Genomic DNA, 24,797 nt, shown 5'->3' with positions numbered 1-24,797 from the left:
GCACTAAACAGATTATTTCATGGCTGATAATGATGAGTGATACATGGCAAAATTAATGCAGGATGAGGGTTCCCAGAACGACTAAGGAGAGGCAACTGTTTCGGCTTGACTCAGCCGGGCGGCGGCTTTCTCGGAGGAAGAGACACTGGAGCAGAGAGACATTTGAATAGAAGCCACCCAGTGAAGATGAGGAAGCCACAGGTGTGAATGGCCTAAGGAGAGCGTGAAGAATAATAGAAGTCAGCCAGGTGGGCAGGGCTTGTGCAAGGCCTCCAGGTCACACTGAGAGAGAGAATGTTTTTCTAAGAGAAGTGGGAAGCCATTGGTGAATGTGAGCAAGAGGTGACGTGAACACATTTCTACTTTGGTATTTCTTTAAAACACTTACATGGGTGGAGCATTTATTATTGTTTATCCTGCTCTAGTTTAGAAAAGTCCCATTTTACTTCATCCTCTGAGTTTCAGAGAAATTATCAGTTGTTCTATGAGTCATAAGCTGGTGACTCACGCACGACCTTTGTTGATTTAATGCCTTCAATCCCAGATGAAGATTTTTTTTTTTTTAGCAACTTCAAAATTTCAGAATAGCCCTAGACTCTAGAAGATAAACAAAAGATAAAAATTTTAAATTAAAAAACCTCCAACCTTAACAAAAAATATAATTACAGTATAATATTAATAATATAGGGGCTTCCCTGGTGGCGCAGTGGTTGAGAGGCCCTCAACGCGGGCCTCTCACTGCCGTGGCCTCTCCCGTTGCGGAGCACAGGCTCCGGACGCGCAGGCTCAGCGGCCATGGCTCACGGGCCCAGCCGCTCCGCGGCACGTGGGATCTTCCCGGACCGGGGCACAAACCCGTGTCCCCTGCATGGGCAGGGGGACTCTCAACCACTGCGCCACCAGGGAAGCCCGATGGCTGTATCTTTAATGTTCTCTTGATGTTATTCACTCATAACTCGAGACCTTTATCCTACAGTGAGCCTCCATTCACCCTCAGAACTGTGGCCCCTGCGTTTCTGTGGGCCTGGAGAACCACAGTACCAGAGGGAATATGATGCCCAAAATAGCCTAATGGCTTAGGTGTGATTTTCTGTGCCTAGTGCTTATCTGTTAAGTACAGTGTAAACTGAGAAAGAAATCAAGCCAAGACTATAACAGCAAAGAAATCATTGTTATTGTATTTAACACAAATGCCCGAGGGTAGGATTGTTTTTGTTGCCTTACCTCAGGAATGCTACTGGTAGGTGGACTATACTTTATTCCACAAAGAAAATTCTTGTATCTTTAATAGGGAACAATTTTATGCTCAGTTTCCTCATTAGGCTAAATCAGAAAATCATTGTTTCCATTTCCAATTTCTAGATCACCAATAAAAATAAATGGAAATAATATTATTGTAGGCTTTACAATTTATACAGTTTTCATAAATATTTTTATTGTTACAACCACCTTGCAAAACTGTTAAGTTTTCTTATATTCATTTTACAGTGGTTTGATGAGAGCCTGATATCCTCCATTGGTGGAAAGACCATGTTGACTCCCAGGGGGCCTGGGGTGGAGCCCCTGAGAACCTGCAGTCAGGGTTCATGGAGCCCCAGGGTCTGTTCCTAATTGTGTTAGAGAGTGTGGGTATTAGGGTAGAGAACTGTGTTGCTGTGGACTGAATTGTGTCCCCCCAAATTCATATGTTGAAGCCCCGACCCCCAATGTAATGGTATTTGGAGTTGGGACCTTTGGGAGATAATTAAGGTTAGATGAGGCCATGAGCATGGGGTCCTCATGATGGGATTAGTGCCCTTATAAGAAATCACACTGGAGAGCTTGCTCTAGCTCTTGCTTTGAGCCATGTGAAGACAGAGTGAGAAGGTAGCCATATGCAAGCTAGGAAGAGGGTCCTCACTGGAAACTGACAGTGCTGGCACTCTGGTCTCAGACTTCCAGCCCCCAGAACTGTGAGAAAATGAATTTCTGTTGTTTAAGCCACCCAGAGCAGGCTGTGGCAGCCTGAGCAGACTAAGACATGTGCCTAAACAGACAGAGCAAGGAGAGCCTGAGGAGGGTATAGATGGCTGGGATTCCCAAAGATTCTAAGAGTCAGAGGACACTAGAGTAGGAGGGACCTGTGGCCCAGCATGGGGATGACAGTTAGAGTGGGTCTGGCAGTGGCAAACTTATTCTTCTGCTTGGGTACACATTCCTGGTAGCAGGTATACTGGTTGGTTGGTCAGAGCTACCATGTAAGCCTAGGAAGGAACAGATTTGCTAGGATTTGCCTAAGGTCCACCCTTTTGAGTGATGGAGTAGGGACTCAGCCCAGGGTGTCTGGCTTATAATTCCCATGCTCTTTTCAGTTTATCAAGAGCAATGTTGGTATTCATCAAAGTAGATGAAGACCAGTATCATTACTATTTCATTACTCAATCAAGTTACTATTAATTACGCTTACTCTTTCATTACTATTAAGTTATTATTAATAATTGAGTTATTCTTAGTTCTGTTAATGAGATTTTGTTAGAAACCTAACAATTTGTTTCAAGTACAGAGAGAATATTACAGCAAATCTCTGTGAAACAAGATGTTTAAGGTAGGGCGGCCATTAATATTTTTGTGTGTGAAAAAGAGCACCTTTTAAATTTCCCTGAGTTCCCGTCGAAGTCTTTACACTCATGATGGAGGGGCTCTGCTGACCATGGAAAGGGCCTGGGATTTGACAGCAGAAGACCCAGAGTTGAGTCTTGGTTCTGCAATTTATTTAGACCTTGCAACTTGGTTATTAACTTTTCAGGGCCTTGATTTCTTCAGCTGTAAAATAGAATGAACGGTAACTCTTGCCTTTCCCATCTCAGAAGATTATTGGCAGGAATAAATGAGATACTAAGTGGGGAAAATGCAAACTGGAGAATATTACAAAAATGTTCGTATGGGGCAATGGGCATGGGGAGAGGCCTGCAGCAAACAGAAGCCTCAAGACTACTGATGTTGATGCTCTTTCTTCCCGAATGTCACAAAAAGAGGGGACAGAAGTGGCTACTGTCTACTATTCAGTTAAGTTCCCTGTTTTCAAAAAGAATAGCACAGAATTCCTAGTCACAAAAATCTGTTAGTTGACAAGTTTGGGGCAGGAGTTTATTGTAATTGTATTTGCATTCTTTTTTCCATACTTGAAAGATCCAGAAGTTCATGGTCACTTCAGGGAAGATGTTTAGCATTATGAGTTGGGATCACATTGAATTAAGTCTGGAAGTGAAAGTTCAAAAAAGAGAGGGAGATGGCCCCAAACCCAGTGTTGCTGGAGCAGTTGAGACCCCTCCCAGTGGGTTCTGTGGAGCCACCTCAGGGGTCGAGGAATGGAGAAGATCGGGGCGCCGTTCAGCGCCCCTGGGGGGTAAGCCCATCTCGGAGACTTCCCGGGCTCATCTAGAGACCTGCAGGCGTGGTGAGCAGAGCCTGTGCCTGTGGTCGGATCTACCCAAGACGCAGCCTCCTGAACTTCCCCTGTCTTTGTTCTCCTCTCACAGTCCTGTTCTCTGTGTGGGGTTGGGGGTGGGGAGTGGGGATGTGCCCCTGCATAGTTTCTGATCCTTATGCAACCCAAACCCTACACTCAACTTCTGATTATTTGATTTCAAAGCCTGCTTGCTTGAGGCAGCCCTTGTCCAGCCCACAGGTGGAGGCAGAAGTCCTGGCTCATCCTGTGTCCTGCCTCTGCCTTGATACCTGAGGCCTCTGGGGCTACATCACTAGAAATGGTCTTTTGGTCCATTTCATCTCAGAACACAAAATTTTGCTGGGTAAATTTTTCTTTTGTGATCCAGGATATTGGGCAGCCGTTGAGTGGCATTTGTTTTTCTACTTTTCTCTTACCTCATTCCTACTAATCATTCATCCAAGTTTAAAATATTAACCATCTTCTAAAGTCAACTCAAACATACACCCAACTTCCTTAATCCAAGTGCACAGCTGCTACCAGAAGCATAACTAGGCCAACACAACCAGTCCCTGTCTCCACTGGTCCAATCCAGAGGCGTTTCTTCAAGTCCGTGTCCAGGTTTGACTTCACGCAGGGGCCTTGGTGTAGGAACACAGCACATTGTTATTACCTACCGAAAGAGCCCCAGGGCAAGGGGGCAGGGACCTTGACCTTCCACTGGCCCACTAACAGTGGCCCCATTCTACCTCTCTGGACCTCTATTTCCTTGTCTCTCTAAAATAAGAGGATTGGACTTGATGTTGTGTCTTTGTTTAGTTCTACCTCTAATGATCTAACTTTTTACTTTGCTTGGTTTCAGTGTGTGAAAAACCACACATCGGATCTCACCCCTCCCTGCCCACCCTGCCAAGGACTCAGGCTTTGAATGGTTTTTGCTGATAAGTCAGAAATGTACACACAGCCGTTCATGCCAACTCATCCAGGCCATGCCATGACAACAGACTGTCTAGCCAGTGATTGGGGATGTGATTTATGATGGCAGTCGTTGGGATCGGTGTGTAGAGAATTTTGTTTCTCCGACACCAGCTGACTTGAATGGAAGTTAGAATCCTAAACCTTAGCCATTTCTCCATGCGCTGGCTCAGACAGAATTTGTGAAAGACTTGGCTGCTCTTGGTGAAATATGTGCATCGTATTTAATGGTAGTTTACACATTTGCAAGATGTTTGCAGTTTTTCTTGACGTGCTTATTTGATCTTTTTAAAACCCCTGTAGTATAGCCGGGGCGGTTAGGACCATTCCTGAGAAAAGTCCACTTCCGGGATGCCCGTGCCCCGGATTCCACCACTTCAGCCCAGGTGCAGCATACGTCCCACTGTGCTGCTCCTTGTGAAAACACATTTATTAGCACTGTTTGTCAAAGCCTTTCATTTTACACCAACCTCTGGAAAAGTAAATAGCAATCCCCTAGATAACGTAAATGAATAAATATAGTCAGACTGGGTTGTACAAAATGCTAACAATCCTCTGCGAAGGGTGCAGACTCACTCTCTGACTTCAGAGGCCAGAGAAGCTGCCACTGGTATCACAGGCTCTATTTCTGGTCCACAGAGTTAATGGCTCTTGAGTAAAACAACAACAACAACAACAAAAAACTGGCGCTCTTTACTAAATTTTGTTTCATGTTGGAGTTGTAAGTAGCCTTGGAAGTCATTTTTGTGAGCTGAATTGTGTTCCCTGAAAATGCATGTATGTTAAAGTCCTATTCCCCAGTACCTCAGAATGTGACTGCGTTGGAGATAGGGTCTTGAAAGAGATAAATTAAAATGAGGCTGTTAGGGTAGATCCCAATCCAATATGACTGATGTCCTTATGAGGAGAAGAGATTGGGACACAGACACATGCAGAGGGAAGACCATGTGAGGACACAGGGAAAAGTTAGCCATCTACAAGCCAAAGAGAGAGGCCTCAGAAGAAACTAATCCTGCCAACACCTTGATCTCAGACTTAGAGCCTCCAGAATTATAAGAAAATAAATTCTGTTGTTGAAGCCACACACTCTGTGGTATTTGTTACAGTAGCCCTAGCAAAATAATACAGTCAGGTAGGCCCAGCTTCATCCCAGGTTGGTTCACTTCCCCCTAATCCTTGGCAGATTGTTACTAAGCCTTTGTTTGGCCCCTTCTGGTGATATGGAACTTGCTATCTCACAAGGTAGCTAAGATCTTGTGTCCCTTAGGACTCTTTCACTTGAGGTGGCAGAAAACCTTACCCAAAGTGGCTTAAGCAAAACAAGGAGTGTATTGTCTAACTTAAAAGTCTAGCAGATGGCCATAGGTGTGGCTCTAATCGGGTCTCAAATGATGTGATCAGAGCCTGGTCTCTCCCTCTACTAGCTCTGCCTCCTGTTGGGTAGGCTTCATTTCTAGGCTTACACCGGAGGTCCCAGGCAGGTGCACATCTTCCCAGGATCAAGTCCAGTTGAAAAGAAAGAATGCCGCATTCCCTTAGTTTGTGCTTAGCAGCTAAAACAACAATATTGTACTGACTGCTCTCAGGTGTGGGCTAACACAGCCCACACCCTGTTCAGCAGTAAAGCCCTTCACATATTTGAATGTCCCTCCTGCCGCTTTGCTTCTCCAACTCCCTCAGGGATTTTCCCCAGAACATCTTATCCCAGACTCTCCTCTTTTTAATCTTCCCCCTCATTCAAACTCCTTCCTTTTTTTTTTTTTTGTCAGCGATCTCCTAATTGTACCCACTTCCTGCTGTGGTCTGGCCAAAGTCCAGAACAGTAGGATTATTATGTCCTTTTGGTTTGGTCATGATATTCCTTCAGCCTGAATTTTGATGAACTTGTTTAGTTCCCTCAAATTTAGCTTAGGGTCAACTAAAACTCTTGAGGCCTTTTTCAAATTAATTGCTGTGACAAATGTCAATGATTCTTGTTTGGAAATTATAGAATTTGTATTTTATGTATACCTCAGGCCATCGCATGGAAAATTTTTAAACAAAATCATGGTGTACGTGGGTGTGTGCTGTCTATGTATGTGTGTTTAGTCATTTGACTTTTACCCTAATGGAAGGTATAACAACAAAACAGCATATTGTATCTTTTAAGTGGTTGGGTTCCATTAATCAAGGTTCTATTTTGTTTTCAGCATCCTTATTTTTCTACCTAGAGATATACACAAGCTAAGAAAAAGTGGGCAGATAAACGAAAAGAGCAATGCAAAGATGTAAATATGGCCAGGAACCAGCACCGTGACCTGGCTGACGGTTACTAGTATTATACTCTTAGCTTAGCTTATCTGTCATTTGAAGAGGAAAGATTTGAAGGCAGCAAAATAATGGCTTAAGACCAGCAGAGACTGAGACTTCACTTTTATCTTTTCTTTTTCTAGCAGGAAAAAATAGAAGGAAGTATTAGTAGCTGCAGAAAACATACATAGCTAGATGAATATTCTTTTTCCCCCATTTACTCTTCTGATACACAGTGTGGTTCTTATTCTCTGTTCTACAAAGATGGGTCACTGGCCAGCTACATACACCTGTTTGGCGATAGAAGCTTGGTGGCTTCCAGGGTCTCTACTGGTGATCCCTTTGGCTATGCTGTGGTTGGTATGTCAAGGCCACTGACTCTTTGAGCTTTGTGGCTTACATGCTAACTCTTATTCTGGTGAGATAGGCTTGTGGGTACCCAAGATCCTTGTTATCTGCTTGTGCACATGTGTTGAGGATCCATTGCATGGTGCTTCAGGATGCCCCGCAAAAGCAGACTGTAGTCAGCTATTCGTTGAACTATTCCTTGTCCACATAAATGACTGAATACTTATCTTCGAGCGTAGCCTGTTAACATTAATCAAAAATATTGCCAAATGTGGACATCCATTTTATCAATCATTCTATTTCTAGGCCTCGTTTATAAGTCAATTCATTCTTTCACATACCCATCGCTTATTCCTGTACCATGATCAAGTGTCTTATACATATATATATAATTACAAGTATGCATATATAATTACCAATATAATAGGTGGCTATGTACACATACAATTACAGGCATAGTATATGCACAGTTTACATTTATATCGTGTTCACCACCATACGCCTGGCACTTAACACAGAGTATGTTCATTCAGTAAATATTTGTTGTGTGATGTTCTGGTTAAAGTATTTATATTTTCCCTCTAGTCCATGACTATTTATTGAGTGCCTGCTAGGTGTCAAGCACACGAGATAAATCTGAGCCGACATAATATGAAGTAGACATCACTCTGCATGGAGCATACAGTCCAGTTGTCAATGGACAGTTACAACTGAGATAAGGGTTATGAGGAGAGGCACATGATGTGATCATGCAGAAGGAGCTGAGTGAGAGCTGAAGGAGGAGTAGGAATCAGGTCACAGGTAGGGATGGGTGGGGACAGTGGCCCAGTGGGTCCACTGGGAATTCACGTGGCTAGAGGACAGAAGCTAGGCAGCGCACTGTGCCAGACAGTCTACCAAAAAAGATGTTTTATAGTAGAATCTTTTTTTTGGTGGTTCTTAGCGGTTTTGATTCAAAGGTTCCCATTGTATTACATATAATACTTTCTGATGATCCAAGTGGCTCTTGAACCAAATGAATACTTTTCTTAAGTTTATCTCTATAGACTGCCAATTTTCTTTGTCCAGAAAGAGCACAATCATGGCAATGCTGAATATTTCATGTGCCTTTCTTAACTAATTTGTATGAATCTTTGACTTACACCCAATCTCATAACAGATTCAAAAGATAGAAATAATATTGAATATTAATTAAGCTAGAATGTTGTATTATTTTTAAACCAAAATAGAAACCCAGATAATGATCCCTTCAGGTTGGAAAACCATGGGTCAAGCATCATACATCATTTACTGTGCCTATTTATAGCTACATGAAGCACAGCGACTAATCTCTATTCTTTGAGAAAGTAGATACACACATGGGAAGGAATTCAAGAGTTCTAAAAGATATTCAGTAAAGTCCCTCTCCCACCTTTGGGACAGTCCCCCAGCTCCGCCCCCCACCCAGAGCCCATCAGTGATATGAGGTTCTAGTGTCTTCTTCCAGAGATAGTCTCTTCACATGTAAGTGCATAATACATGTGTATGTAACTCTCCTTCCCTGACGTGAGGATTACAGTGCTGTACTTACTGTTCTGCAGTGACTTTTAGCTCGCTTTAGGTGACAGTATCAAATAGTTAGTGGTTGGTGGATTAATGATAAGATGTAACATATTCACAACTTAAACATTTTGAAACACAAAAATATAAAAACATTTGCTAATCTTTGGTTGTAGGGCCAAACATTTTCTTTGAAAATGATTCTGTTATTGGGGTTATGATTTCCATCAGTTTTGGTTTCTTTTGTGTGGAACACAGACATAAAGATACTTTAAAAACAATTTGGGTACAGAATTCTATTAGTTTTTAAATTATTATTATTTTTTTTTTTTGCGGTACACGGGCCTCTCACTGTTGTGGCCTCTCCCGCTGTGGAGCGCAGGCTCCGGACGTGCAGGCTCAGCGGCCATGGCTCACGGGCCCAGCCGCTCCGTGGCATGTGGGATCTTCCCGGATCGGGGCACGAACCCGTGTCCCCTGCATCGGCAGGCAGACTCTCAACTACCGCGCCACCAGGGAAGCCCAAGTTTTTTTATTATTTTAACCTAAGTTTTTAATGGCTGCCTTCCCATGCCTAATTTGATAGTTTTTTCCCCATCTTTTAAATGTTATTTTTACGTGATTTTCAAAAAGTACATAACTCACTGTGCAAACTCAAAATCTACAGAAATACACTCCTTAGACAATGAATGGTCTGTAATCACAAATCTCCAAGGTAACCATTGATCATGGTTTGGTGTCTGTCTCCTTCTAGATTTGTTTAGGTACTAATATAACTTGAATATGGAGACACACACACACACACACACACACACACACACAGGACATTTTATGATACAGTGACCAGGAAGCCTTTGTTTTAAGGGACTTATCTAGTGCTTCCCGATAGGAGGTGTTTAGAAATGTGTGAGGGGGCATTTTAGTTTTTTCAGAGACTGTCACTTAGCGCCCAAGGGCCAGGATCCTAAACATCCCCCGGTGAATGGGTGGGTCCCATATGATAAAGAATATAGCATCCAAAATGATGGTGGCCCATCGAGAAACGCTGTTTTCATGGAAATAGTGCTTCTTTTTTGTCCTCATGTTTTATCCATTTACATAAGATTATATTAAATTACTTTACTATAATTCACTGAGCACTTGAGTAAGGCAGGCTCCTTTTGAGTACAAGGTGAAAAAGACACAGTCCTTGCCTCCCAGGAACTCACGGTCTTCTGTGTATAGCACTTGTAGATTGTGACAAGTACTCTAATGGAAACAAAGAGTATAACAGAGGAAGAGTTATACCTGGGGACATTTGAGATGGTAAGATAGGATCAGTTATACCTGGGGACATTTGAGATGGTTTCTTAGAAGAGATGAGCACTTTCAAGTGTAGGACTCTCACAATCAGAGATACTAGTGCCCAAAGTCGTGTCTTGGAAGAAGGAACAGGTGTGTCATCAGCTCTGCCACTTCTAGGTGAGCACTGGGCATGGGGTGTGACAGCTTCTGCCACATGTTGCTCAGGTCATTGACTCTAGGCCACGTCTTCACTCTGGTTGCTTTTGCTACCACTGTGGCATGAGAAGTGTCCCATGATAGTAGCTCGGGCCCTGTGCTTAGGGTGGGAGTTCCAAGGAATGCCAGCTAGGATCCGTTCAAGCCAGCCAGCCCTGGGTATGGGACACAGGGTAGAGAGGACAAGAAAGGGGAGGCAGGACAAGAGATTCCAGACAGTGACAGTAAAACCCTATTCTGCTACATAGAGGCAGAGAAATCCTGGGAGGACACCCACAGTGACATTACATCATGCAGGTTGGTTGGGAGGAGGGGGATGAATATGAAAAAACAGTAATTTTCGAGACTAAAATTTAACTCTTCAAGGCTTACACCTTCTAGTTTAGTTATCTTCTAAAGAGTTTGGATTTATATTTTCCTACTGATAAAGCTGACAGTCGGGAACATCATCTTACTCTAAGGTTGTCAGTATCAGGTGATTATGCTGGAAATAAGCTTCATTCTTGGGGAGGAGGGCACTGCTTACGCTGAATGCTTGCATTAAGCATCAGAATCCTGACCTTAATTAGCAGCTGGTGTCTGTCTGCTCTAGAAAGACACCTGTAGCAATATCTGAAAGAACTTTTTTTTTTTTTTTTTTACTGACAAGTTCATATAGACCATAAAAGGATGATCTGGGAATGATGGAACCCAGCCTAAGGGTGAGTCCGTTTACTGTTTACCATACAGAAAACCTAAGCTGACTCATACATGAGGCACTTCTTTCCCATTAGGAACTGGTGTTCCTAGTGAAACTCTAGCTAGGTGACATTGTCCTCTAGCTGAGGACCTTGTCCCAGTGGCCTCTAACCTGTCAAAATATTACTTTCTGAATCATGGTTCGTTGCTAGTCTGTCTGTTTTTTTTTTTTATGAATTTATTTATTTATTTATTGGCTGCATTGGGTCTTCGTTGCTGCAGGTGGGCTTTCTCTAGTTGCAGCGAGCGGGGGCTACTCTTTGTTGTGGTGCGCGGGCTTCTCATTGTGGTGGCTTCTCTTGTTGCGGAGCACAGGCTCTAGGCACGCGGGCTTCAGTAGTTGTGGCTCATGGGCTCTAGAGCGCAGGCTCAGTAGTTGCGGCGCACGGGCTTAGTTGCTCCACGGCATGTGGGATCTTCCCAGGCCAGGGCTTGAACCCGTGTCCCCTGCACTGGCAGGGGGATTCTTAATCATTGCGCCACCAGGGAAGTCCTGCTAGTGTGTCTTCATCTCCACCCAGCCCTGGAGCAACACTTCTGTGCGTTGGAACACTGTGTCTTTGTGCGAGGGCTTGTACCACAGATTGAGCTCATGTTCAGACTCCATCTGCAAATGCTCCATGTCTGGTTGATAAGAACCATCCTTATCCAGGGCATTTTGTTTTCATCCAGTGTTTTTTCTTTTTTGAGGAACTTTTCTGTTTCTCCATTAGAGGCTTTGCAACATGCTTGCTGCCAATTACTCATTCAGCTGAGAATGGGTTCTCTTTGCGTGGTGTTGCTCTTTCATCTCATATATCTGAGAGCATTATAGGATAATCCTACTTAAATCTTTCTCTGCTGCTCATAACCTGTATTGTCTCTGGAATAGAGAATAATTTCCGTATTGGATCTGGGCTGGAAAAGTTCACTTATCTCTTCATAAATCCTTAGACTTTGATCCGTCTTACATCTTTCAAATACCCTCTCTGCCTGCAAATGCTTGAGGTTTTATGGTTAACCTTTCTATTGTTCCCTCTGCCTGTGATGCTTGTCCCTCCTCCTTTGTCCGTTTGCTTCTAACCCAAGTGTCCTGGGACCCCCAGGGGTAGCTAAGAACCTCTCCTTTGTGTAGCCACAGCACTTTGTGCAGACCTCTTAGGGTATTGTATTTAACTTATTTGCTTCTGTGCCTGTCTCCCCACTAGACTAAGTTCCTTGCAGGCAAGGAGGATTTCTCTTCATTTTTATTCCCTTTCATCCAGCACAGTGTATGTTACATAGTGGTATCTCAGTTAATGTTTATTGAGCAAAATTCATGTTCTTTGTAATTTAGAAATGTTCTCAGGGGTTATTCAGTCATGTTATATTATAGATGGTTTAAATTAGAAAAGTAGGACATCATAATTAACCCACACTCTGTTAGGAATTGCAGGATGACTCACAATTAATTGCTTCTGTATCTTGAATACTGTCATTCTGAAAAACCAAATAAAACAAAAAAGTACCAGTTTCATTATAAGATAATCACCAATCAACTTATCCTGTCAACACTGTGGGTTGTGGTTTTGTAAGAAATTAGAAACTCATAAGTACTTTTCTCCTACCATTATATTTTGCTCAAATAAAGAATCAAGGAGTTTGACCAGTGATTTGGGTTTTCCATGGTGTAGTGTTTTCTGCTGAATCATCTGCTCCTTACCAATTGTGTTCTTTATAGATCAGTTATCTATAACACCTGTTCTAAAATTGTCTTTATTTCTTGTCTACTTTTGTACTTACTGACTTCTTGTTGTGAAATAGGAAAGCAATGATGTTGTTTCTGAGCTATTTCACTGTAGGTGTTCAATGGGTCTCTGTATGTCACTGAGAGGCATTTTTCAGACTATTTTTCTGTATTTCCAGACCTCTTAATGCTCAGGCAAATTCTAGGACTCCAAACATATGCTCTATATTCAGCATAAAGAATTTGTCCAGAAGATGATCTAGTAAAACATATTATAAATTCCTTTTTATTAGCAAATCCTTAATTTCATGAGTGTGCATGTATTCATTTCCTAGGGCTGCCATAACAAAGCACCACAGACTGGCTTTAAAAAATAGAAATTTTATTTCCTTACAGTTCTGGAAGCTAAAAGTCCAAGATCAAGGTGTTGGCAGGATGTATGTCTTCTGAGGACTTCTCTCCTTGGCTTGTCTTCCAGTGTCTTCATCTGGTCTTCCCTCTGTGTCTGTCTCTGTCCTAATCTCTTCTTATCAGGACACTAGTCATGTTGGATTAGGGCCTACCATATTACATCATTTCACCTTAATCACCTCTTTAAAGGCCCTATTGCCATATCTAACCACACTCTGAGATACTGGGGGTTAGGACTTAGACCTTCAACATATGAATTTTGGAGGGGACACAGTTCAGCCCATAACAGTGAATACTACGGCAGTTTAAATATCCCATTCAGATAGATATTAAAGAGATTCTTAGGTTGCTGCAATACTTTTCAGGGATTATTCAATAAATATGTTGTCTACTTCTTTCCCTTTTCATAGATCAAAATGCTGCCTTCCTTTCTGCTCATCATTTTACACTTGCCGATTTTTTTAAGCCACCGGCTTCGCCAGAAGGGTTGGTGAGGGAGGAATGCTAGTGTCCTCTCTTGGAATTCTGGGATAAAAGTTTTATCAGAAAAAAGAAGGATACTTGGACACTTTTCTTTAAAATAATAATAAGAATAGTAATAATAATACCTTTTATTGAGTGCTTATTATGGGCAACTCACTGTGTTGTAATTATCACAAGCCTGCAGAGTTGATGTTGTTGTCTACTTGATATATGCGGAAATTGAGGCTCTAGGAGATGAAGTAATTTGCGCTGGATACTTCTGATTTTGTGTTTTCACCTTTACAAAGAACTATCAGTTCTTTGGTCCCAAAGAACTATCAGTTGTGAGATTACAAACATGGAAAAGAATTGAAAGGTATATCAAGCTCGTAGTCACTGGGCTGGTTGGTGGCAATCCGAGACCTAAGGGTCCGAGAAATTACAGACTCCAGTGGCTGAATTCCACGGGGGTAGAGAGAGGTTTGAAGGCATAGCGCAACCTACCTCTTATGTGTTACTTAGGGCCAGGCCCTGTGGACTGTGGCCTGGATTGAATAGCGGTTGTCATGGTAACCCTGATTCAGAAGTGGGCTCAAAAGAAAGGTATAGGATAGGCAATATGAACACAAGGAAGAACACAAGTACCAAATCTTTTTATGATGGGATTATGGGCAAGAATTACTTGGAGCTGCTTAGAATGAGCTAGGTCAGTGGTTCTTCACCTTTGGCTCAGTATCTGAATAACCTGGGGAGCTTTCAAAAGCACGGAGCCTGAGTTCCAATCCTAAAGAGCCTTAACTGAGGGTGGCATGGGCCTCAATGCTGTAGTTTTCAACAGTTGCCCGAGTAAATCTGATGTACAGGCAGAGTTAATAAGAACTAGTGAGCTAGGTCAGAGGTTGGCAAGCTATGGCCAGGGGCCAAATCTGGCCTACTGCCTGTTTTGTAGGACCCAGGAACTAAGAAAAGTTTCTATACTTTCAAGTGGTTGAAAAACAAAATCACAAGAACCATACTATTTTGTGATACATGAAAATTACATGAAATTTAAATTTCAGTGTTCATAATTCGAATTTTATTGGAACACAGCCATCCATGCTTATTCATTTACATACTGTCTATGGTTGCTTTCATGCTACAGCAGCAGAGTTGAGAATGTGCAAAAGACCTACAAGACCTATTTACTATATGGCCCTTTATAGAAAATCTTTGCTGACCATGAGTTAGGCTAAGTTGATGTCATCAGCGGGGCTGCCTTAGAACCTGGAAGGAAACATATTTGTGTAACTTGTGTGTTTGTATAGTGTATTTTGCATTTTAATCTCCTGTGGGCTTTTCGTTGCTGTTTCCTAGCATTGGGACCCTGGCTGACGGATTTATAGCAAGTTTGTTCAGCAAATTTTTTATCAAACAGGTTTGAAACGTACTTTTTTCTTCAAAACATACAAGTAAAAAGAGCATAAAGTCCAAAGAATATGACAACCCAGACCTTTTCGTTATTGAAGAGCTAAATCCATTCTAATATCCATTTCCTATCCCATCCCCACCCCCTCAACCCTTTTGTTGTCTTTCCCCATATTTCTTTCCGCTCCATATTTGCAGTTAATACCAGCTGGATGCCTCAGGGCATTTCGTTTCCTTGATCCAGTGTTGGAAAAAGAGGACACTGTTTATAAGAATGATTTTAATATAAAAATACAGTTGAGTAAGATTAGGAAAATACCACTGATTGTCCAATTGGTTTATTTCTTTTACCTTCTAGTTTTCATCCACTTGGATTTAGAACACAAGAAAAGCATTAAGGTTGGGGAAAATTAACAGAAAATGGAAAACAACCAAGAAAAAGAAATCCCCTGGGTTGTGTTTTTGTAAAGAGAAGTAGCCACCATTTGCTTCCAAACCAGCCTGTCTAGTTCAGAATGAGAGAGATGGTAACCTTATGCTTGGATTCACCGTTTAAGGCCTTTGTTTATTTTGTTTTTACTCAAAATTTTTGTGGTGGTGATTGTGACAGTGAAAGCTAGAGGCTGATATATATTTATCAATTTTGTAAACATGTGATATCATGGATTTTTTTTTTAAATAATGAACTTGTATCAATTGAACTGATAGGAAAAAGTGTTTGATTTCCAAATAGTTATTATTCATCATTGGATGACAGTTTTCAATGACCTTGAGAGTCTCTTTGTGAAACTGCTTGGTGTCTTGGGTATTGCAAGCGGGGCCACATATTCACATGTTCTCATTTTTAGCCTGTCCTTCCCCCATCATAGTGAAGTGGCTGCAATCCCAGGCATATTTACCCTACAGCCACCTGGAAGGAAGCCAGCAATGTCATTACAGATGGCAGTATGCCCAGACTATCTTAAAAAAGCATCATCTCTGCTACTAATTAAGTTTCAGGAAGGGTGATGTTTGCTTTTATATTAACAAGCATTTTGAAAAGGCTGAGAGCAGATATGTTAGAAGCAGTTTTCTTATTCCTAAGAGTTTATGGTTAAATTTAATTGTCCTTTAGCTTCCCCACTTCTGAGTTTGGAACACTGCCTGCTGGATGATGGATGTTTTGGGCAGGGGAAAAACTAGGTGATATTTGCATGTTTTGTACCAGAGCCTCAACTTATTTTCCTTTGCTTTTTTTAGGGTTCTGTACATTGGCCTGGCCTGCAATACGGCTCGCTATATTTATATTTCCTACCTGGAAAATGCCTGGACTGTTCTCCCCATGGAAGTTCTTCAAGGCAAGTTAACAGTTGGAATTAGAATTATTTTTCTACGTGAGTTATGACTACATGAAAGTTCAGTGGCCCTCAGCATCTGACTCTACAAAGGAAGGGCAGAGGCACTGTTATAAGTTTGAAGTGGTTGTGAAGGAACAGGTTACGTCAGGGCGCTGGTTCTTCAGTTCCTCTGAGTGTTCTGTGTTTGTTGAGCTAAACAAAGCTGGATTATTTCCCACACCCTTCTGTTTAAACAAAGAAAGAGGAACTCTGCAATAAACTCTCATGTACAGCTGTTAGGTGTACACATCCAAAGGTGGTTTTAAATATAAAACGATTTATATTTTAAAGATTTTGGTATTTTTGTAGGTTAACTATACTTACTGAAAAAAAAAAGTCATAATTATTATATTTCTTCAGTTACTTTGATCACACCTAGTGATTTGTAACACAAGCTTTATAGTCAGGCTGTTGTTTTCCCATGCACCTTTAAAATCTTTGCTCAAATATCCTGACCTGAGTTCTTCTCTTTGCTTCACTGGACCCTTCAACATGTAACTTTGAAAAAAATTTCTTGCCATGTGGCTTAAGAGCAGTGAAAACATTGATTTCTATTCATTAGCTCATATAATCCAGACTGTATCCTGAGACGTTCTGTTAGCAGCTTGGCTAAACCATTTGGTGATTGGCATTATGATTAAAATAAAGGTTCAGGATAACATCATTGGAGTTGAGGTCTTCCGGGGCTGCCCAGGCTCCTAAATCATTAATTGTACCAAACAGTCTATGACTATATACAATTTTATTAGCTTTATAGATTGCCATTGTCATTTTCCCTAACCCTGAGGATGCAAATGCCATACAGTCAACATAATTCTTTATCATAGTATCTAAGATGAAAGACTCACAATTATATATCTAAACAAAATGTATAAAATGCGAAAGCTCATTCACCAAATCCCATCGTGGCAATGAAAAAAAAAACCTGTCCTAATTGAAAGGAGACATAATTTATAGTCACATTAAAATTATAAAATTCAAATATGGACACACTTTAAAGGTGCTTTTCTCAGGTCTGATGCAGTGGTATAAATGATGAAAAGAGATTTTGTTTATAAATATATAGAAAATGGAAATTTGGTCTTATAATAAGAAATTATTGTTTGTAATAATTAGAACTCTTGAATAGTCTTGAGGTGGGGCATACATCTCAGTATTGTGTCATGTAAGAAAAACAAAGCACAGAATATGAACTGCAGGAAAGAAATGTGCAACAACAAGGTATAAGCAACACAGCCTTAGGGGTTCCCACCTCTAATTCTGACTCTATTCTGTGAGGCAGGGTGCTCGCCTGACTTAACTGCTTTATTTATTGGTATGACACCACGTGCAGACTCTTACTTAAAAAAAACAACAAAAAACAAAAAAACTGGTATACCTGTTATAATAATACATGCATAGACCTTTTTCTCTCCTTTTAATTTAATATGAATTAGATAAAAAAGGATGGTTTGCATTAGTGACTTAAGAAAATAGAGCAGGGACTTCCCTGGTGGTCCAGTGACTAAGACTCTGCGCTTCCCAGTGCAAGGGGCCTGGGTTCGATCCCCGGTCAGGGAACTAGATCCCACATGCCGCAACTGAAGATCCTGTGTGCCACAACTAAGACCCGGTGCAGCCAAATAAATAAATAAATATATATATATTAAAAAAAAGAAAAGAGAGCAAAAGAGAGAAGCTTTTTTAAAACAGTGGTTAAAGAAGACATAACAAGAGAAGAATTTTATAAGAGGGAAAAAACAAATGCTGTTGTGAATCGAAAACGTCTTTTTTCCTGTTAATTTATTAAAGATATGTTAAATAGCCACCAAGAGTCACGCAGCATGCTGAGTGCTGGGAATATAATTAAAAAACAATATATTAACTTAGGCCTCAAGGTCTCACTGTTCTGGAAGCCAGATGTATAAATACATAATTGCTACCCAGGGTGTTAGATGGAATCAGAAAAATGTGCCAGGTAACAGAGAAGGAGCTCCATGGAGGGAATGATTAGCTTTGTGAAGCAGAGAGTGGGAGGATGATATTATTAAAAGATTCCCCAAGGAAATCACAGATAAACTGGATTTTGAAGGGTAACCAGGACCCCCCCCGGGGGCCTAAAGAGAAGCAGACATTTTGGCACAGAGAAGAGCCACATGCCAACGCACAGCCGTGGAGGGTGGAACGGCATCTCAGGGAACCTGAGTGGGAGGCTTTGGCTAGGGCTCGATGGGTTTGTCATCCTAAGCTGCTGACCCGGTACATATTTTTTTTTTTTTTTTTTTTTTTGCGGTACGCGGGCCTCTCACTGTTGTGGCCTCTCCCGTTGCGGACCACAGGCTCCGGACGCGCAGGCTCAGCGGCCATGGCTCATGGGTCTAGCCGCTCCGCGGCACGTGGGATCTTCCCGGACCGGGGCACGAACTCGTGTCCCCTGTATCGGCAGGCGGACTCTCAACCACTGCGCCACCAGGGAAGCCCCCCCAGTACATATTTTTATAATATGTATTTATGTGCACCTTAGGGCAGGTACCCCTGCTTCCCGTGGCAGGCTACAGTTCATACCTCTGTGTTTCATTTTATTTCCCCCGGGCCAGTAGAAACCTAGCTACTGATCTGAAGCAAGTAAAAAGGGGGAATCTGTAAATACGGGGAGTCTCCACATCTAACGCGGGGCTCTGTGACCAGTTCCACAGAGCTCTTTGCGTCTAAAACTGGAGGAGACGGTTTCATTCCCTGGCAGAAGTGAGTGCTGAGTGTTTGGGCTGTACAACAAAAAATCCCTTGCCTTTGTTTGACCCATGCCCACCGTACGGAAAACAGTGGATTATCTATGTGGAATAAATCCTGTTTCATAGGAACACACTTCTGACTGAACGGGTTTGTTTTTCCAGTCTGAACTCTTCCAGATTTACAAGCTCATCCAAATGACTTTAAAGTCCCTGTGCTTAAGGCAGCTCTACTTAGGATGCAGTAAAACAAGAAATGATGACAAAACACGGAATGATTTAATTACAGGACCAGCCCGCTATCATGATAGATGCCCCTTAATCCCTTGACTGGAACTGCTACCTGACGATTTCCAAACACCCAGCCTTAGGAGCGGGGAGGGTGGGGAAGCAGGACATTGGCTCTCATCACTGATGGTCGTGACACTGAACAGTCAGCACTTCCACTCTTTGATTCCGGCCCCAGCTCCACACAGAGGGTTTTCTTAAAAAATAGAGGTGAGGGGTTTCCCTGGTGGCGCAGTGGTTGAGAGTCTGCCTGCCGATGCAGGGGACACGGGTTCGTGCCCCGGTCTGGGAAGATCCCACATGCCGCGGAGCGGCTGGGCCCGTGAGCCATGGCCGCTGAGCCTGCGCGTCCGGAGCCTGTGCTCCGCAACGGGAGAGGCCACAACAGTGAGAGGCCTGCGTACCGCAAAAAAAAAAAAAAATAGAGGTGAGGTCTAGCTCTTCAACCTTTCACCCCGTGCCTCATCCCTAAAACACCATGAGAACTAGTACCACCTAGTGGAGCAACGGAAGGGGAGGAGACAAGGGATGTGCTTTATTCCATATCTCTGACTACTCATCTCTTCCTCTTTGGGGTTACCTGTAACTGAGGGAGGAAGATTCCTTGTTATCCTTCATTCCCGGAAGCTCTTGATCATCATCTCAGCATGTATCTCCTCAGGCTATGTTGGTAATAATTAGCTGATGGGATGGGGATAAAGCAAATTTCCTCCTCTCTAGACCCCTAGGAAGGAGGCTATGTGGGTATCTATTTTGGGGTCAAGGTAAGACTGTTGGGGATTATGAGGATGTTTCTTTCCTATGATCTTTCTCACATTTAGCAGCCAGTGTCTCTTGCAGCCTTTTAGCCGTTCACTTGTCTTTTGCAGCAAACATGTTATTCAGTAGGCAACGGGTGCCACCATGTAAAGAAGCAGAAGATGTATTTCCTACTCATAAGGAGCCTGTAATTTATTTTAAAAAGACGCAGTGGGTCTAAGTGCCCAAAAGCATTGCTGGGTGCAGTGGAGGGGTTAGGATAGTTTATATTTATTTATAGGATCTCATTTTAAGAACCCACATGTTTTTCTCCTTTACTTCTGTACGAGAAGCATTTAAACATATTCTTGATTGTGATCCACAGTATACACTTCTGATAAAAATCACAGTCAAATTTTTTATGCTCATTTTTATGCCGGTGTTTGTTGTGAATCCTTGCAAGACTTTGAGATGGATGTGATTCAAATTATTTTTGCTATTAAAATGTATTTAAGGAGAGTAAGGCCAGACCAGGGCTGCTGTAACTAAAGAGGTCCTTTTGTGGTGCTCAAATTAATGGCTCAAGCACTGAAGGGTGAAAATGAGGTCTGTGTCGCGTCCTTCTCTGCAGATTGCTTGATCGGTAGGATCTGGGTTAAGATTATGATGAAAGATAGTTTTTTAATGTCACCAGTAGGAAAGCTTGAACTGAAATTTATGAAGCTTTACTCTCTTATTTAGTATGCCTACTCAGCCGAGTGAGAATCATGTTTTCCTTCCTCTCAGGAAGAACATGGAGAAATTATGAAAGCATTACAATGTAGCCCTTATCTGACAGTGGAAATTCTAGCCGTGATTCCAGGCTGCCTGACTTAACCCTTAAGACACAAGTAGCTTGTCACATGAATATATAAGATATACAAAATGCTCTAAGTTTAGTATTTCAGTGAATAAAATTGGCATACGGATGTCATTGATGTTACTGCTAAAGTTAATTTTTAATCAGAATAGTCATAAATTGTAATAGAGCAGTTTTATTCTTTATCATTCCCATGCTTTACAGTTACTAAAAGTTCTTATACAATCTCTTAAAAATAGACATTATTTTGTCCCTTCAGAATTCATTTTAAATATCTTCTGCTGCAAGAATCCTTTTCTGGCAAACTGCATCTGACACTTAGCTCTTCCTTTTCTGAATTGTTCTCAGAGTTATGGACTATGTTACACAGTTTAGCACTTAATTGTTACCCAATTATTTTATTTAACAAGTACTAGTTTTACTTCCTGACTTAGTTTTAACCCTTAAGTGCAAAGACCACACCTTACAGTTTTTGAATTCTCCAAAGAAGCATATGCACACGGGAAGATATGCTGTAAATGCTTGTTGTTTGATTTCACAGTCCCCTGCAAAATGTACTATAGTTGATATTTTCTAATCATTAAAGCTTTTGAATAATAGAGGAAGTTCTATCTTAGAAGCTTATAAATATGTGAAGGAAAGCTGAAAACTAAGTTTAAAAGTTGAATCTTTAGGGCTTCCCTGGTGGCGCAGTGGTTGAGAGTCCGCCTGCTGATGCAGGGGACACGGGTTCGTGCCCCGGTCCGGGAAGATCCCACATGCCGCGGAGCAGCTGGGCCCGTGAGCCGTGGCCGCTGAGAGCCGTGGCCGCTGAGCCTGAGCGTCCGGAGCCTGTGCTCCGCAACAGGAGAGGCCACAACAGTGAGAGGCCCGCGTACCGCAAAAAAAAAAAAAAAAAAAAAGTTGAATTTTTAATATGTTAGCTTTTTCCCTAGGATACCATCCTGCCATCCATTGCACATTTGTAAAAACAGCAGTGTGTTTTAATCATTTACGTATGTCCCCACCTCATTCTACAAATTATTTGAGACAGCTTACCAAAATATGCAGTAAGCTGGAAACCATAAAGTGCTCAGGCTTGAATTAGACTATCTTGTATTCCAGCTCCCCTACCTATAAGCTCTGTGTCCTTTAGGCAAGCTGCTTAATCACTTTATGCCTCTTAGACTTTTGTGCTACAGAATAGGCTAATGAGTACTAAATAAACTATTCTATGCAAAGTATATAGCATATTACCTGGCACATAGTTAGCCTTCAATAAATGTTAAATAACATGCAATAAAAGTAAAATAAAAAGTTATAATAAAAATCAGGACCAGGGGAAATGTAACTTAGAAGATTCTACCCTAAGAGGTTACATTGCAATTATGCATGAGAGCCCGGCCATAAATGACTAGTCAGTGTACAGTGTTTTTAAAGTTATCTTTAGGGAAGTGAAATTTTTACTGGCTTTGCTGTAAAAGCAGTTCTCACGTGTGGCTTGCTATGAGGAGACATTGGGCATATAGTATATAGTGTTGTTAAGTCTTGACCTTAAACACAGGCAGTTTGGGGTGGCAGTCTCCTAAGACCTGTTTGAAGGTATGCCAAGGGTGTAACGCCAGCATGTAAAATTCACAAAGGTCCCCAAAACATTGTTGTATTAGTTATAGACTTCTTTTTTTAAAGCAACTTACATGTCTTTCTTTTTTTAAACTTGCAAAGTGAAGCTTATAGAAACTTCATTTCTTCTTTCCGTTTTTACTCATACGTGGGAGTTGGAAGTTTTCTCCATTGTTACCCAGGGTGCCTTTTATCCACAAGTGCTTTCTTCCTTATATCCCAGCCCGCAGGCCACTGCCTGCTCAGTTTCGTTTCAGCTCTCTTTTGCTCAGCTGCTGTTACGTGTCAAGCCCAGTGCCAGGTCCTGGTATGAGCTCCCCAAGGAGCTCAGTCTGCTCCTCCTTCAGGTAAATCCTGCCCCCTTCCACCCGCCAGCCTATAAGCTCTGTGGTGGTTAAACACGTGTTCTGTATATTGTCACAGTCTCAGTGCAGAGCAGGGGCTCTGGCACGTGGTCTGGGTGCTCACTAAGGACTGTTGAGTGAATGAATGCAGGAGATTCTTGCAGTGCTGCACATGGGTGGGCGTGGAAGTGCTGATTGTTGCGTGTCATATATAAAGTCTCTTTCATGCGACACAAGAAGGTTCATGAAGCTTCTGCTAGGTCCACTGCTCTTTGTGGGGTCCTCTACTCTTTCTGGAAGGTCCATTGCTGTTGGTGGCCCTGACTTTGGCAGAGATACTGGCTTGTTTTTCACCTGCTATTTCCTTTTCTTCATGGACACACACTGGACTCCACTTCCTAGCCTTCCTTGCACTTAGGTATGAGCATATGACTGATTCGCCCAGTGGAATGTAAGCAGGAATGACGTGTCACTTCTAAACTCAGCCCATAAAATTTTCCATGTGCCATCCTCTCTTCCGTCCTTTGCTGGATATCGGTGCCCAGGGTAACCATGTGAGGAAGAAGACAGAGTCTCTGCAGCCTGGGTCCCTGAATGACTATGTGAAGCAGAGCTGCTACTTTTCCTGTGCCTTGACCATTGGACTTTATATGGGCAAGAAAAGAAAACATCTAATGGGTGAAACCACTAAGATTCTGAGGTTTCTCTCTTACAACAGGAGCATTACCTTAACCAATACTGCCTCCTTTTATCGCCTGCCCAGTGGAGGGTTTGTTTTTGCTTTGGTTTGGTTTTTGTTTTCTTGCGTTGTTGTTCGAAGAGTAGTCTCTTACTGGTTTTTACCAGGTTGATCTTTCAGAAACTTTTTTTAATCTCAGCATTTGAGAGGTACACTGAGCTAATTGAAATGTATGCTTTGGTCCATCAATGGAAAAGGTTTGTCACAACTGCTTTGGTGTGCCACTGCTAAAGGGATATGTGTGTTGTGTTCAGTAAGCACAAGTCAGTGGCAGAGCAAGAAAAACAAAACAAACAATACTAGTTCCCCGATACCGCATCAGTTCTCACCCCTCCCATGCCATTATGATGTGATTCCCCCAAGCCAAGCAGCACTGTACAAAAAGCAGCTGTCTGCTTGGGAAGCAAGGATTTTTTCTTGTTCATATCAGTACATGCCATGTATTGCAATAGAGCATTCTTGTGGGCCAAGACTGAATAATCTTGAAATTCGTGTTGCAGGATCAGGTAAGAATGTTGAATATTATAAGGTAAAGAGTTATTTGGGGCATATAAAAAACTTGATACTATGTGTGATGTGAACTCTTTTAGGAGGGAGGGGAAGAAGGTAGTAAGAATGTACATTTTTAAAAAATTGATACATTATTGGGCATGTTTGATATTATCAAGAAAACCTCTCAAATTAGATGATTACATTTATTATAGAATACTTTTAACAGTGGTTATGAGGATGTGTAGTATAGTACTTAAGCACTGAAGTTCCGAGCTTAGACACCTTGGGTTCAAATCCTGTTCCACTACCCTGTTGTCTGTGTCACTTTGAACAAGGCACTTTAATCTCTCTGTGCCTTTTTGGAAAATGAAGAAAAAAATGGTACCGATTACTAGGAAGAATAAAGGAGATAATCTTTGTAAAATACGTAGCACAGCTCCTGGTAGAGTAAGCTGCTGTAATAACGTTATTAATGAGAGAAATTAAATGTTAATCATAATTATTTCTCATGGTTCTAGGTTATTCAAATGTAGTGTATTCACAAACAGTTAAGGTCTTGGCAGTAGGTGGTATGAAAATATCTCTGAGTTTCTGTTAGCCTTGAAGGTAATCCCAAGGGACCACAGTAAAGGTAAGAAAGGACTGAGAAGCTGAGTTTCCGTAACCTATGTGGTCTTCGAGCGTTATTTGTTGTCAGTTAACATATGGTGTTGAATTGCCACTCAGACATATTTATTAAGCACCTGTTATGTGAGTTGGTGTTGAATTGCCACTCAAAATTATCAGTAGTTTTGTAACAAGTAGCCAAGGAAGAGTTAATAACATTGCAAGGAGAGTCAATTCATGTGCCTTT

The 24,797-nt window shown here is 41.8% G+C and overlaps 1 protein-coding gene across 3 annotated transcripts in view; it reads left to right on the top strand.

Moving 5' to 3' along the window:
- MFSD6 (major facilitator superfamily domain containing 6) overlaps nucleotides 1-24,797 on the top strand; it is a 74,162-nt gene that overhangs the window by 36,275 nt on the left and 13,090 nt on the right. For 2 of the 3 annotated variants that reach the window (XM_004319753.4, XM_019931504.3), the window contains exon 3: nucleotides 16,038-16,135. In XM_004319753.4, the coding sequence (XP_004319801.3) occupies nucleotides 16,038-16,135 (98 nt within the window). Of the gene's footprint in view, nucleotides 1-16,037; nucleotides 16,136-23,870; nucleotides 23,959-24,797 lie in introns of those variants that run through there. The other variant, XM_073807459.1, reaches the window with a different exon arrangement.

This window comes from Tursiops truncatus, chromosome 7 (genome assembly GCF_011762595.2).
Source record: "Tursiops truncatus isolate mTurTru1 chromosome 7, mTurTru1.mat.Y, whole genome shotgun sequence".
Classification (NCBI taxonomy): domain Eukaryota; kingdom Metazoa; phylum Chordata; class Mammalia; order Artiodactyla; family Delphinidae; genus Tursiops; species Tursiops truncatus.
This window is presented reverse-complemented; position numbering and strand designations above follow the sequence as displayed.